At 42.4% G+C, this 16,289-nt stretch overlaps 1 protein-coding gene across 4 annotated transcripts in view; it reads right to left on the bottom strand.

Moving 5' to 3' along the window:
- The window catches only part of ANKUB1 (ankyrin repeat and ubiquitin domain containing 1), a 75,541-nt gene that overhangs the window by 38,353 nt on the left and 20,899 nt on the right, over window positions 1-16,289 (bottom strand). For 2 of the 4 annotated variants that reach the window (XM_070072667.2, XM_089332174.1), the window contains exons 2-3: window positions 5,177-5,277; window positions 3,142-3,285 (exon numbers count right to left, since the gene is read on the bottom strand). In XM_070072667.2, coding sequence (XP_069928768.1) covers window positions 3,142-3,285; window positions 5,177-5,266 — 234 coding nt within the window. In that variant the 5' untranslated portion in view covers window positions 5,267-5,277. Of the gene's footprint in view, window positions 1-3,141; window positions 3,286-5,176; window positions 5,414-5,698; window positions 5,814-16,289 lie in introns of those variants that run through there. The other 2 variants (XM_070072666.2, XM_089332173.1) reach the window with 2 other exon arrangements.

The raw sequence follows: 16,289 nt of genomic DNA, 5'->3' as shown, positions 1-16,289 counted from the left end.
CGGCCCCCATAAGCCCATTTTAGACTATTATCGCACACATACGGTAAGTAGCATGGACTTTTAGAATAGGCCTGCCTCATTATCTAACTTAAACAGAAACGAAGTTGGGGTGGAAACCAGTATTTAAGTAATTCTTTACTTTCAGATATTAAAGATGTTATTCTCTGAGCCCAAAGTAGTGACAGAAATTCTCTAAATGTGACTCTACTGGACATAGTAAGGAATTAAATGAGTAAGATTTCCATGGGACTTGAGAATTTTTAATTATTCCCTGTGTGTTGGCCATGAGTCTTGTGGCATGTAGTGATATTCTGCGTTAGACCCTCTTGAATAAGCTCTTTTACCTCTACATTCTATTTCTGTCATTAGGATTTTAGAACTCCAGGAAAGTGTTAAGATTTCAGGGTGAAGCTTGTGTAGCTGTGATAGAAGATGCCTTATTAGCAGAATTTATGAAATGTTTTTGTAAGTAAAACTACAAACATAGGTTGCCTCTGGTGAGAGAAACTTGGAGCCAGAGGTGGAGACTTTTTACTGCATTAGGAGACTCCAAAAAGTTTGTGGAAAAAGAAAGTAAAAGATAAGTTTATTTTGATGCCAGATAAATGAAAACTATGCATAGTTTTTTTCATAATATGCATTTCCAAGAACTTTTTAAAAATCTTTATTTTTATATATTTAAAAGGGAGAGAGACAAAAGGAGAGAAATCTTCCGTCCCCCTGGTTTACTCCTCAAATGCCTTAAACAGCCAACACTAGGCCAGGCCAAAGCCAGGAGGCTGAACTCAATGCAGGTGTCACATGTGGGCAGCAAGGACCCAACTGCTTGAGCCATCACCTGCTGCCTCCCAGGATGTATGTTAGCAGGAAGATGGAATTGGAAGTACATCCAGGAGTCGAACCCAGACACTCTGATATGGGATGCAGGAGTCTCAACATCTTAACCACTGCACCAAACACTCACCATTTTATATGTGAAATTTTTGAAGCCTCATTGTATATAGGTTCCTATCTTTTTTTTTTTTTTTATTGAGAGCAGTGTGCTGTTAGCACACTTTATTTACTTCCCTGAGGAGCCATCAAATTCCTCCAGCCAACTCAAATTAAATGCTCATATAAATATAAAAAGCACATCTAAGATGGTCTTTTTAAAAGAATCTAAATGGCATCATCTAATGCCTACTATTCTGTAATTCGTCTTTACAAATTATACTACTTAATAATTATTGATGTATTCGTTTTGAACATTCATCTAGTCAATTAGTAAAACACTTTAAGGAACTAGAGTGGGTGTTTGCCACAGTGGTGAAGATACTACTTGGGGGCTGGCATCACGGCTCAATAGGCTAATCCTCTGCCTGAGGCGCTGGCACCCCGGGTTCTAGTCCCAGTGGGGCACCGGATTCTGTCCCGCTTGCCTGTTTTCCAGTCCATCTCTCTGCTGTGGCCCGGGAGTGCAGTGGAGGATGGCCCAAGTGCTTGGGTCCTGCACCTTCATGGGAGACAAGGAGAGGCACCTGGTTCCCAGCTTTGGATCAGCGCGGTGCGCCGTGCGCTGGCCGCAGCGCGCCAGCTGCAGTGTCCACTGGGGGGTGAACCAACGGAAAAGGAAGACCTTTCTCTCTGTCTCTCTCTCTCACTGTCTACTCTGCCTGTCAAAATAAATAAATAAATAAATAAATAAAGATACTACTTGGGAGGCCCATATTCCATGTTGGAGTGGCTGGGTTCAAGTCCCAACTCTGCTTCTGCTCCAGCTTCCTGTTAACTAGCATTCTCGGAGGCATTAGGTGATGCCCCACGCGGTTGGGTCCCTGTCATCTACATGAAAGACCTGCACTGAATTCCTAGCTCTCAGCTTCTCTCTCTGTTGCTAGCATCTATAGAGTAAGGATGGCAGGTTTTTGCCTATTTGTCTGTCTTTCTGTGTGCCTGTGCCTTTCAAATAAATTAAAATACATAATAAACAAGGACTTAAGTAAAACTATCACAAAATTTTTTAAATGCTAAATATGAGAAAAGTAGTTCCCTATTTAGCAGAGAATATGTGCTTTTTGAAGTTCCTTGAGGCCCAAGTTTTCATATGGGCTAAAGAATTAGTATAGAATAATACTTCCACCCGAATACAGCACTCTTATATTCTTTGGAGTACCTGTCCATTTAAAAAATTGAAAGCTGGTGTTGGCACTGTGGCATAGCAAGTAAAGCCTCCGTCTGCAGTGCTGGCATTCCATATGGTTACCGGTTTGAGTCCTGGCTACTCCACTTCTGATCTAGCTCCCTGCTAATGCACCTAGGAAAGCAGCAGAAGGTAGCCCAAGTGCTTGGGCCTCTGCACCTATGTGGGATACCCAGAAGGAGCTCCTGGCTCCTGGTTCCTGACTTCGGACAGGCCCAGTTCTGGCTGTCATGGTCATTCAGGGGAGTAAACCAGCAGATGGAAGATCTCTCGTTGTCTCTTCCTCTGTCTCCCTGTAATTCTGCCTATCAAGTAAATACATAAATCTTTCTTAAAAATTGAAACTAAGGATAGTTTATCCAGAAAATTTTCTAGGAGCATACTTTATATATTTTACCATTGTAGGGTTGTGTAAGGTTCTTAAAGCTCAGCCGTGGATGCTAAGTTAAACATCCATCGATTAAGGAAGCTCCATAAGTGGAAAGGCTGTCCCCCTTGCATATGTAAGTTGGAGGATACTCTTGATGTATTTGGATGTACGAACTGACCCTTCATTTTTATTGTTACTAAAAATTTCTTCTCCTTCCTCATTCCACCGCCCCTAATGATTGTGTGCTGCATAGAGGCAGCTAATCCTGTTCTCTGCGTGTCAATATCCCAGAAATGTTCCTTGGTTTTCTTCCTATATTGTGTTGTGGTGAGCTCTGTGATGACTGGATGGGGCAGGCAGCAAATGAGTTAGGAAAAGGAGGGGACGAAGGAGTAAACAAGGGGAATGCTATTCAGGCTCCTTGTTTTACTTCTTCTTACAGCACAGAGCGTGCCAAAGAACCATTACAGAAATGGAAGAGAGCAGAAGGTAAGAACATCTCCAAGTTTATGAAATTACTTTGGTTGACTTTTCGATTACTTTATTCAAAATATGAAAGACAACCTGGACAAATGTGGTATGATCAATGTACCTTAAGAAAGCATTTGAGAGTTGAACAGAAAGATACTCCAACATCAGCAAGACTCCAGCTGTTCTTTAGTGCAGCTCCAGCGTACATCAGTTCCAGATACCGCCGGCCTTGTTTGTCTTCAGAGAGGGGAATGTGGAAATAATCCTTTAAAATCAAGAGCATATTATGAAAACAGTGTATTTCTGTATTACCAGACCAGAAATGTAATCTCTTTCTTTTACATTTTTCCACTTAGTATTCTAATTGTTTGGGACAAAAAGGAAAAAGTATTAGACAGGGTTTCATAACTTTTAGACCTCTCCCCAAATTAATACAATTTAGGTGGGAAAAAAAGACACATGTAGGCAACAAGCTACAGTAGTAGTACCCAGCTGTCCTGTGACTTTTTCACGAAGGAAATCACAGATGTTTTTATATGACCATTGTTGCAGTTATCTCAAAATATTATTTATATTTACCGTTACTTTGAAAGTACAGTAGTTACTATATGCACTGCTAGAACTTGTTCGTAAAAAATCTCACATGTCACTATGTCACAAATGTTTTATATATATATATAAAATAAAGTTATTTTTTATTTGAAAGGCAGAGTTACAGAGAGGCAGAGGCAGAGAGAGGTCTTCTATCTGCTGGTTCACTCCCCAAATGGCTCTAATGGCCAGAGCTGGGCTGATCTGAAGCCAGGAGCTTCTCCCATATTTCCCAGTTGGGTGCAGGGGCCCAAGCACTTGGGCCATCTTCTACTGCTTACTCAGGCCATAGCAGAGAGCTGGATTGGAAATGGAGCAGCCAGATTTCGAACCAGTGCCTATATGGGATGCTGGTACTGCAGGTGGCTTTACCACTACACCACAGTGCTGTACACTTAATATATATTTTTAAAGCCATCTTTTCTTAATGTTTATTTATTTTTCATCTACTTTCAAGGCAGAGAGAGAGAAATTTTCCATCTATTGGTTCACTCCCCAGTCAACGCCTGGCCAAGGCCAGGAACTTGAAATTCTCTCTCAGTCTCCCATGTGGGTATCAGGGACCCAGCACCTGAGTCATCTTCCACTGCTTTCTTGGGTACTTTAGCAAGGAGCTAGATCAGAAGCAGAGTAGCGGAGACTCAAACCAGCATTCTGATATAGGATGCGTGTGTCCAACACACTGAATTAACCTGCTGCAGGTGCCATACCACCTGCCTCTATTTTTAATATTTGAAAATTGTATATAATAGGTTTCCTTTTTTGATATATATTTTATTTTATGCATTTAAGGACATTCTATGGAGTCTATAGGCTTCACCAGACTTCCTAAATTACCAAAGGTTAAGATTTCTTTTGTTAGAAATTCTAGATTTGACTAATTTGTTAAATATTGTGTGACTATGGTTCACTAATGCTCCTTAGCAAATGGGAATGACTGTCTCCAGGTTAGATATTTTATGATCAGGGACTAAATAATTTTGTATAATTTTTCATTTTAGAGTGAATATTTCTAAGAAATTTATAGGGAGATACTGTACCCACATTTTTCTTATTCTGCTTGGTGATCCTAGATAAGATAGTCTATCTGATCTTGCATTCAGTTTTCTGTCAGTGAAAAAGGAAGCTATAGTGCACTTGTTGTGTAAAGTGTCTTTGTTTCAAAATCCTTTGGTTCTTTAATTGCCTGCTCACCAAACAAGGCCTCCCTCTGCCACCTAGCACATTTCATCTAGATAGCCTAAACTTACTGTGTTGTTTTTGTTCTCTTCCGTGGTAACACTGCCTGGCCCATGCACAACCCACAAATCCCCCAAAGACAAAGGAAGCTCCTTTTATTTTTTTTCCGAGAATTTATTGGCTCAGTTTGTTTTCTTGCCTAACATCTCTAGAGTTGCTGTCTTCCTATCAATCTAATACAAACAACTAATGATATTCTCAGATAGTTTTAGGTCGTTGTTTGCTAAAAATATCCCCGACAAGATGTCCAGTCTAGGTTCACTTTAAGCTGCACTGCATAGTTACAGTTACTACACGTGATAGTGGGTCAGGAACATCATACATACCTTTATCATCAGCTTGACAGCCTCTACAGTCACATCTGCTGAAACATCGAAGGGTTCGAAAGATCCCTCAAAGGCTATGAAAATCCTCATTGTGCAATTGCCTTCCAAAACAAAGCAGAACAAACCAGCATCAACAACAACAACAAAAAGCAACTGAAAACTTTTGTTTCAAGGATCCTTCTGGGTAGCTGAAAAAATATTGATTCACGATCAAGGTCAAAAATAATGGCCAGAGATCGCTGCCACTGGGTAACCTCAAAAGTGAACAGAGAGAATGTGAAAATCCACAGCCCACCGCATCACAGCATCAGGCAAAACAGACAGCAGCTCCGCTGGAGGAAGTGTTTCTTGGCTGAAGGCATAGTAAACAGCTACCTTCTTCCTATTACGGAAACTAGCAAACTTGACAATGGTTGAGGCAAGTGTGAACAAGCATCAACTATGTCACTCACAAATGTTATGTATAAATTAGACTTTGTGAGGTGCCCATGATGATCTGCTGACTCTTGAGTTCCTATTTACCTAAGTAGAGCTGGTTGAAGAACCTCAAAAAAGAGATCTTTGGTTGAGATGCACTGCCCTAGGGTACAGCAGAGTTGATTTTATTGAATGTGGTAATCCGGAAAGTTCTCTGTAAATAACTCGGAGCCCAAGAATTCTGGTTTCCATAACAACTTTGTGTATTTGTTCCTTGGCAGTGTTTCTAATCCTGCCATGGGATGCAGAACAATACCCACTTGCACCAGGGAGACCAATGTGTGGGCAAGTGACTCTACAGCTTTCCCTCCCCGTCTCTGTATAATGGAATCTGCTGAATAGCAACACTGCATAGTTGATATTTCTGCTAGTCTTTGCCTTTATGTTATTTAGAACAACTTGCCATTGTTACCTACTTCAACCTCCCTCGGTGTTGGTGGGGAGCATTTCAAACCCCACTCAATAACTGAGTGAAGATACTGAGCATCATTAGTCAAGGTTATAGAGCAAGCATTTTATTATTAATTCTGTTTATTCTCTGAAATAGCCAGTATTATGCACCTGGTTTAATGTTATTATGTCTGATCATATTTTCATAGACATAAATTTGGCCTTCCTGAAATCTCTCCTAGGGCAGAATTCTCATATTTATTTTAAAAGATTTATTTGAAAGTCAGAGTTATAAAGGGAGAGAGAGAGACAGAGAGAGATCTTCCATTGGGTAGTTCACTCCTCAGACGGCTGCAACAAATGGGGCTGGGCCAGACTGAAGCCAGGAGCTTTTTCCAGGTCTCTCACGTGGGTAGCAGGGTCCCAAAGCACTTGGGCCATCTTCCACTGCTTTCCCCAAGCCATTAGCAGGGAGCTGGATTGGAAGTGGGGCAGCGGGGACTTGAATCAGGGCCCATATGGATGCCAGTGTCACAGGCGGTGGCTTCACTTGCTACACCACCACACTGGCGCCTATTTTTGTTTTCAAAAGCGCTTAGCACGAAGTGAATGACCTGGAAGGTGTTGAGGAAATGTTAGTCTGCTGACTGATCTCTTCTGGTGCCCAACTTGAGTTTCAGCTGTAAGATGTTTGAGAAAATGGAAAGCATATAAAGGGCAAAGCGTTTGATCGTAAGCTAAACTCTTTTTGTCTCATTTTTCAAATGTGTTGCAATATGATGATATCTTCTCATTGTTGACCATTTTGATAGGAAGCATATTCATGTAGGATTAATGTAGTTGATGTTTTGGTGCCTTGCCACCTCTTCCCCTGCTCTCCTCCCACAGCTATTGTGACTACTGAAGGCTCATAGTTGCACTCCCTCGTCTAAAGAATTGCCACCAGTTGATGGGAACTCCTTGCCAGAAAATCTTAGCACCCTTCTCATTTACTAACTGCTAAGGTACTACCAGTGACCCACCCCATTGTTTCAAGGGGATCAGCTCTGCAGAGGATCTCTGTAAGTCAAGCCATGGCTGAACTTTACCTTCAGCATTACTGGGTTCTTTCTTTCCAATCCTGCTGAACTTTCTTGATTGATTTTCCCAAGAGCACTCTTTCTGTAACTGACATGTGTCTGAATCCCATCTCAAGCTTGGTTTCTGGAAAACTCCACCTGGAAATTTATATGCTTTAAGAAATTACAAGCTGGGGCTGGCGCTGTGGCACAGTGGGTTAACACCCTGGCCCGAACCGCCAACGTCCCATATGGGCGCCGGTTTGAGACCTGGCTGCTCCACTTCCTGTCCAGCTCTCTGCTATGGCCCGGGAAAGCAGTAAAAGATGGCCCAAGTCCTTGGGCCCCTGCACCCACGTGGGAGACCCAAAGAAGCTCCTAGCTCCTGGCTTCGGGTCGATACAGCTCTGGCTGTTGCAGCCATCTAGGGAGTGAACCTTCGGATGGAAGACCTCTCTCTCTCTCTCTCTCTCTGCCTCTCCTCTCTCTGTGTAACTTTGACTTTCAAATAAATAAATAAATAAATAAATCTTTTAAAAAAAGAAATCACAAGCAATTTTGCAGCTTCCTGAACTTCAGATTTCTTTATTTCTGTACACTGAAGTACAGTTGCCTTTTGGAGTAAGTGCCCAGCTCAAAATGATGTCCTTAAGTAGTTGCTCCCTAGACCCAGCAGCTAGGTTTTTAATATGATCCTTTTCTCTTCATCAATAATTGCTTGGGCCAGAATTCATAAGTCAGAATTCTTTCATTTGCCACTGAAGGAAAATAAGACATTGTGACTGGCATTGTAACAGGCAAATTAAGAACTGTAGGTAAATGATCTTCTTTCCCCAATGTAACTAAGTGGCAGAGAAAGCTGGCCAAGAAGGAATGAGGAAGGCCAAAGAGGAAGTGAGAACATTCCTTTTGTTTCTTATTGCCCTTAACTTTTGTGAGATACCCTCCCTCTCTATAATGAATTCTCCCCATTTTGCTTCAGCGTGTTTGAGTTGGTTACTGTAACTTAAAAAGGAAAGAGTTCTAATACATATGTATTCGTTAAGATTCAGCTTCCTTTAGAACAAGGTAATTATGTCAGTTGTTTAATATTCTTCTCAAGATAGTAGCAAAAAGTTTTCAATGAAATATTTGGACAAGAGTGAGTGAAATTATTCCTATTGTAGAAGACATAAGTATAATCCAAAAAAAAGTGGGGAGAGAAATAATTCAAGTTAGTGACTGTATTTAAAATTAATATTCAGAAATCGGGGTGGGCATTTGGCCTGGTGGTTAAGGTGCCTCTTGGGATGACCCATGTCCAAATGCCCGGGTTTATGTCCTGCCTCCGCTTGCAGTTCCAGCTTCCCGCTGATGCTGGGGGACAACAGTTGATGGCTCAGATAGTTGGGTCTCTGCCACCTACGTGAGAGACCTGGGTTGAGTTCCTGGTTCCTGGCTTCTGCTTGGCCCAGCCCCAGCTGTTGTGAGCATTTGTGTAGTGAACTAGCTGATATGTGATTTCTGTCTGTCTCCATCTCTCTGCCTTTGAAATAAGTAAAATATAAATAAAAATAACACACAGAGGTAAATATCTTATAGAAACATAGATAACAGAAGACATAATGTAAGAAAATGCTCTCTTTATAAAAGAAGAAAGATAATCTATTAGAAATAAATATAAGTAGAAAACTTATACAATGAATGTAAAGTAAGCACAAAAACGATTAGAGCAAGTGAACCAGTATACTATAATATTGGAAAGATGATTCAAAAATCATTACAGTGATCAATTCATTCTAAGTTAACCTATCAATTAATATTATCTCAACAGGATTTTTTGGTTTATTTAAGCAAGATGCTCTTACAATTCATGTAGAAAATGAACAAGCAAGAGCTGGCGCCACGGCTCACTAGGCTAATCCTCCGCCTTGCGGCGCCGGCACACCGGGTTCTAGTCCCAGTCAGGGCACCGGATTCTGTCCCGGTTGCCCCTCTTCCAGGCCAGCTCTCTGTTGTGGCCAGGGAGTGCAGTGGAGGATGGCCCAAGTGCTTGGGCCCTGCACCCCATGGGAGACCAGGAGAAGTACCTGGCTCCTGCCTTCGGATCAGCGTGGTGCGCTGGCCACGGTGGCCATTGGAGGGTGAACCAACGCAGCAAAAGGAAGACCTTTCTCTCTGTCTCTCTCTCTCGCCGTCCACTCTGCCTGTCAAAAAAAAAAAAAAAAAAAAAAGCAAAGAGCAAAGACAGCCAGAAAAAAATCTGGAAAAGATAGTATTGAGGGGCCTGTGCCATGGCTCAATTAGCTAATCCTCCGCCTGTGGCGCCAGCACACTGGGTTCTAGTCCCGGTTGGGGTACCAGGTATTAGTCCTGGTTGCTCCTCTTCCAGTCCAGCTCTCTGCTGTGGCCCGGGAGGGCAGTGGAGGATGGCCCAAGTGCTTGGGCCCCTGCACCCGCTTGGGAGACTGGGAGGAAGCACCCGGCTCCTGGCTTCGGATTGGTGCAGCGCACCGGCCGTGGCAGCCATTAGGAGAGTGAACCAACGGAAGGAAGACCTTTCTCTTTGTCTCCCTCTTGCTGTCTATAACTCTACCTGTCAAAAAAATAAAAAAAGATAGTATTGAGGAATGTTCATCTACTAGTTGTTAGAATATATTGTAAGGCTGGAGTTGGCACTGTGGCCTAGTAGGTTAAGCCTCTGCCTGCGGCACTGACATCTGTATGGGCACCCATTCATGTCCCAGCTGCTCCACTTCCAATCCAGCTCTCTGCTATGGCCTGGGAAAGCAGTGAAAGATGGCCCAAGTGCTTGGGTCCCTGAACCCATGTGAGAGACCTGGAAGAAGTTCCTGGCTCCTGGCTTCAGGTCGGCTCAGCTCTGGCTGTTGTGACCATTTGGGGAATGAACCAGCAGATAGAAGACCTCTCTCTCTCTGTCTTTCCCTCTCTCTCTCTGTAATTCTGCCTCTCAAATAAATAAATAAATAAATAAATCTTTTTTTAAAAAAGAATATATTATAAGGCTATAATAATTAAAACAGTGCAGTACTGGCAATATGAAGAGTCAGAAAATTTAAATTAAAACTGAAAGAAGATAAATGAACTGAAATACATAGCAGAAGTAGTACATTATAAAGTTGCATTAGTGGACATGGAGTGGGGAAATAAAGTAACAGTATTCAAGTGATAATGCTGGATTAACTAGGTAGGCATCTAAAAAAATATAAAAGCAGAGCCATACTTTTTACCTTATATCAGGAGAAGTTAGAATAAGATTTAAATATAACAAGTAGAATCAGGAAAACATTAGTCTTCTAATATTTTTGTGATATTTTAATCACCTCAAGTGATAAGACCTGTCTGTGACAAAAAGTCTTGAAATCATAAAAGAAAACATTGATAAGTTCAAGTACATTTTAGAAAATCTGTGAGGCAAGAATCATTTGATGTAAAGTCAAAGACAAACTCTGAAAAACACTTGCAACTCATATTTTAGGTAAAAGGTTAACTTCCAAAATATACAAAGGAATACCTAAAAAGAACTCTATAACATGATGCCATTATTTACCAGGATGTTGGAAAAATCCAAAAGTTTAATTACACTTGCATGGTGAATCAGTTCCAATTATACTTTGTCATAGAGAGTATGATTTGGTATAGCTCCAAATAAAGGGAAATTTTGAAATATATATTAAAATTACAGCTGAATGTGTATATTCTTTGACCCAGAAATTTCAGTTCTAGGACTTCATCCTTACAAATATCATTATGCCTATTTACAAAATAATACAAGTAAAACATTGTTCATTGCAGCTTTGTTTATAATAGGAAAAGACGAGCAACATCTTCTATGTTTATCACTAGGGTACAGGTTAAGTAAGTTATTTTTCATTTATACAATGCTATATGACAAGGAAGTTCTTTCTGTGACATTATAGAAAACCCTACAAGTATATCACTAAATGAAAAAGGAAGGGTGAAAAACACAGTGCATAGTACCTTCTTATTGCAGACAAAAGGAGGGAAATCACATCTATAGACACAGATATGGTGTTTGTATATCTCTCAAAATCCCTGAAAATATAGTCAGGAAACCAGAAACAGTAGTGCTTGTGGAGGAGGCTTGACCATCTGGAGATCACAAATGAGAGCAATATTTTTCACTGTATTGCCTTTGTTTTTCAAATGGGCCTTATTTCTTATAGCAGTTTTAAGTTCACAAACTGAGTGGAAAGAACAGAGAGTTCCCATATACCCTCTGTCTCTACACATGACAGCATCTGTGGCTACCAATACTGATCCAGAATGGTACGTTCACTATAAATACTGAATCTATAGTGACACACTGTCACCTCAAATCCACAGGTTACATTAGGCTTTCCTCTTGGTTGTACATTCTGTGGGTTTTGGCAAATGTATAGTGGCAGGTTCATACCAAATGGCATCATTGCTTAAAGATCCTCTGTGTCCTGCCTACTCATTTGCCCCTCCTCTCCCGAGTCTGAACCCTGGTGATAACCTACTACAAGACATTTTGATTGCTTTCAAATTTTGGCAGTTGTCAGTGAAGGTATTATAAATATCCATGTGCAGGTTTTATGTGGATATATTTTCTTCCTGTTTTCAAGATTTATTTTTATTTATTTGAAAGGCATAGTTACAGGGAGAGAGCAATGGTGAGACACACACACACAGAGGGAGAGAGAGGGAGGGAGGGAGGGAGGGAGGAGAGAGAGAGAGGTCTTCCATCTGCGGATTCACTGCCCAAGTGCTGCGATAGCCAGGGCTGGCCCAGGCCAAAGCAGGAGCCAGGAGCTTCTTCCTGGTCTCCCATGTGGGTGCAGGGGCCCAAGGACTTGGGTTGTGTTCTGCTGCTTTCCCAGGCACATTAGCAAGGAGCTAGATAGATTGGGAGTGGAACAGCTGGGACTCAAACCGGTTACCGTATGAGATGCCAGCACTGCAGGCAGCAGCTTTACCGGCTGAGCCACAACTCCAGTCCTGTGTGGATGTATTTTCAACTCCTGATTGTTAATACCAATATACAACTCCTGGGACACATGGTAAGAGATGTTTGGTCTCACATGAAACTGCCAGACTCTTTCCCAGAATCACTGTGCTACCTTGCCTTCACATCAGCAATGAACACGTGTTGCTGTGGCTCCACATCCTCACCAGCATTTGGTGTTGTCAGTAGTTGTATATCTTTTTATTCTTTTAAAATTTTGAACCATGTGAGTACCTTAAATAAAATAGTGGGGGTGGGGAGAATCTCACTCTCAGTTCTTCCCAGAAGCTTTCTTGACCTCCCCGGGAAAGTTTCCTTCTCTATTCTTCTGCCACATCATATATTCTTGAGGTTTAGGACATTTTGTACTCCATTGCATTGGTACCATCAGTGTGAGCTTCCCCCATTAGACTATGGGTTTCTTGATGGAGAGGCAATGACTTAATCATCTTGGTATTTCCTGTGACTTGCAATGGATGAATAAGCAAACTGGGTCATTGTAGAGTAACTAAAAGTTGCCTTGTAACAATGAAATGATAAGTAGGCTTGAAAACCGTCTTGGAAATCTCAGGAAAGCTTGACATTATCACAGTTAGACTTACAAATTAGTTGCAATCTAGGAACTCTTCTTTAGCAACTAGGAATCTTTTTGGTTTTTTTCCTTTTTTCTAGGAGCTTTAAATTCATTTAAAGCCTACTTGGGGCCTCTTATATTCAATGGAAAATGCTAGGTATTTGCAAGATTTGATGATGAATGTGAATTTAAAGGATTTGCCATGTGTAGGGAAGATGAGAGATATCCCAAACACCTGGATCAAGAACAGTGCTATAGTATGAATGGTAGTAAGAGAAGTATAAGCAAAACAGATGGTATGAAAGTGAAGAAAGAAATATTTGATCTGAGATGAAGATACATTCTTCATTTATTATTCATTTCATACATATACATGGAGTCCCCACTCTCTGCCAGGCACTATTCTGTGCTGAATTATTGCAGTGAACAAGACATGGTACTTCTGGTCAAGTGTGTGTGTGTGTGTGTATGTGTGTGTGCACGCACACACGCACAGAAGAGGTAAAAGGTAGGAATGCAATGGGAGGAAGGCAAATACAATTGCATGTAGCCAATGCATAAAGAAGGTACTTTTGAAGAGAATCATCAAATAGAAGAAGCAAGCACAGAAAAAGTAAATAAGGCAAATTAATGTAGGGAATTAGAAAAGAAATTGACTGCTGGCTCTGACTTCAGAATCAGACCTTAAAGCATTCTGGTCTGGCTGTACAGCCCACAATAGCATTTCAGGCATGGAAAGCCAAGACACTGTAGCAAAAAACTGTCCTACATGAAGGACCTCTGTGGGTGAGACCCCAGTGGAAAGAAATGGATATCAAAGAAGGATGTACTTTTCTCTGAAGGGAGGAGAGAACTTCCACTTTGCTTATGATCTTGTCTAAATACTGACAGAGTCTGTGGACTCAAAAGGCTTCCATAGCCTAGGCAGCTCATGTCAAGAGCCTCTGGTGGTCACTGACGTCACACATAAGGGTGTTAATTGTTAAATTAACAACAGGAGTCACTGTGCATGAACTTCTCGTACAGGACCTCTGTCCTCACTGAATTCTATTATGAGAGTTAACAGTAAAACTTGTCCTCAAAGATTTATTTCATTTTAGTGTAGTAAGTGGAGGATATTCCTAGGTCTCATACGTTTTAATTATGCCTAAGTGCTTGTTTTCTTAGGTGCTTCCTTAGTTAATGATAAAACTTGTTCTCAAGGACTGGCTTTTTTAAATGTATTCAGTGGAGGATATTCTCATGTCTCATAAATTATAGTTATGTCTAAGTGCTCGCAAAAGATGTATCATTCTTGGATGCTTCTTTAAAGTTAATTAAGTTTCTAAGAAGAAAGGAGTGAAATTAACTTCGAGATGCAATGACTTTGAACGCTGACTGTTGAGGAACAGTTTTTGTGTGTGTGTGTGTGTGTGTGTGTGTGCAAATTGTTGAACTCTTTATTTAGTATAGAGTTGGTCTTCTGTGTATAAAGTTAATTGAAAATGGATCTTAGCAGAGAATAGGACTGGGAATGGCAGAGTGAGGAGGAGGAGGGGGGTGAGAGTGTGGGCAGGAGGGCGGGTATGGTGGGAAGAATCACTATATTCCTGAAGTTGTACTTATGAAATGCATGAGGTTTGTATTCATTAAATAAAAGGGTTCTTTGGGGAAAAAATAACAGAAACCCAAAAGTTGTTATTACTCCTTAAACAAGAAATTAAAAGGCCATTGGAACATCCTACATTTTTTAATGTCTCAAAAAATAAACATCAAGGCCGGTGCTGTGGCTCACTAGGCTAATCCACCTGTGGCGCCGGCACACCGGGTTCTAGTCCTGGTTGGGGTGCTGGGTACTAGTTCTGGTTGCTCCTCTTCCAGTCTAGCTCTCTGCTGTGGCCCGGGAGGGCAGTGGAGGATGGCCCAAGTGCTGGGGTCCCTGCACCCGCATGGGAGACCAGGAGGAAGCACCTGGCTCCTGGCTTTGGATTGGTGCAGTGTCGGCCGTGGCGGCCATTTGGGGAGAGAACCAACGGAAGGAAGACCTTTCTCTCCGTCTCTCTCTCACTGTCTATAACTCTGTGTCTCTCTATCTCTCACTGTCTAACTCTGCCTGTCAAAAAATAAACATCAAGCTCTATCACCAACCTAAGCCAAAAGTTCTTGGGGTCCTTGGTTTAGTTTAAGTGGAAGGTTCTTGAGAAAACCCCCGAGGATTAGCTGTAGCTGTGATTGGCCCTGCCTTGCTCTGACTTCATAAGTACTAACTGTCATGAAATACAAATCCATGCAAGTCCCTGCTGGACTGCCATTGGTCCATTTCTTGCTCTGACTTCATAAGGATCCCTATGGTTACAGAATCCCACATGCCTATATAAGCGGCTGCCCGGCCCAGGTTTTTGTCCACCTTACCAGGGAGCTATTGTGGTGACCTGTCTGACTTGGCCCCATCTATCCTACCATTTGTGCTTGTTGGTGTCGGTGTGCTTCTTTGTTTCTTGTTCTATTTTGTTTATTCTTTATCCCATTTTGTTTTTTTTCCACCTTTTTTTTTTTTTGCCCATTTTTGTCTTTTGTTTTGTTTTGGGCTTTCATCTTTAGTTAGGCAGTGCCACTGGATTTCATAGTGTTAATGTAGATATTTTGTGTTTTTTTTTTTTTTTTGGAGTTTTCCTGGTTTTTGTTTTCAGTTTTGTTTAGATAGTACTTAGCCTTGCCACTGTGTGTCATGAGTGTAGTTAGTGTAGCTAGTGTGGTTCCATAGTGAGATCAGAAGGTAGTCCCCTTGTTGTCCCTTTATTTTCTTAGGTATTGTAATGAGGGTAGCTCCTTAGTGTTTGTGGACAGAAATCTTAGGGAGAGTAGATCAGAGAGAATAGTTAGGGACACCAGCATGTAAGGCCTTGAGGACTTCAAGGCCAAAGCCAGCCCTCAGCCTGAGCTCCAGTTGCTGCACCTCCTGGGCTGGGGCAGCTTCAGCATCTTGTTTCTAGCCCACCGCCAGTCCAGCGAGTGGCAGGTGGCCATGAAACTGCCTCCGGAGGGGGTGCTACAAGCCAGCCCGGCCCTAAAGGAACTCCTGAGCTCGCTGCTCAGCCTGGACCCATGTGAGAGGACTACGACAGAACTGGCTCAGCACCACTGGTGGTTCGACCCCTTACAGGAAGAAGCTGAGGGCGAGGAGGTGAGCAGTCCCTGGGGGTTTCCGAGGACGCAAAGGCCCAGGAGTACCTGATGGGCCTGGGTCTGCTGCTGGGCGCTGGACCCAAAATGCTGTCTGTCTCTGGTGGCCCCAGCTCCTTGTCCCTGCAGTCAGACTCGTGGAGCCTGGAGCAGGTGCTGCCTTGGGGGCAGAGTGCGCCTAGGGCCGCGGCCTCAGCGAACAACCTCACGGTTGAGTGAGGCGCACCTGCATACAAGGCCTCCAGAGAGGTCTGGAGTGCCCCTTCCCTTCTCACCTGTGAACCTGTCACCTCAGGACCGCAGGGAGCCTGAGGCTGAGCCTGAGCCTGGACAGGAGCCTGATCCCGCCCTCTGCCTTCCCCCGCCGCTTGCCTCTTCCCTCCCTGGACAGCTGCAAGAGGAGAGGAGGTTCCCAGCACAGCCCCCAAGCCCGTCCCTGTGACCAGCCCTTCCAGCCCCTGG

Source organism: Oryctolagus cuniculus, chromosome 4 (assembly GCF_051225735.1).
Source record: "Oryctolagus cuniculus isolate XC-2025 breed Fujian yellow rabbit chromosome 4, ASM5122573v1, whole genome shotgun sequence".
NCBI classification, from domain to species: domain Eukaryota; kingdom Metazoa; phylum Chordata; class Mammalia; order Lagomorpha; family Leporidae; genus Oryctolagus; species Oryctolagus cuniculus.
This window is presented reverse-complemented; position numbering and strand designations above follow the sequence as displayed.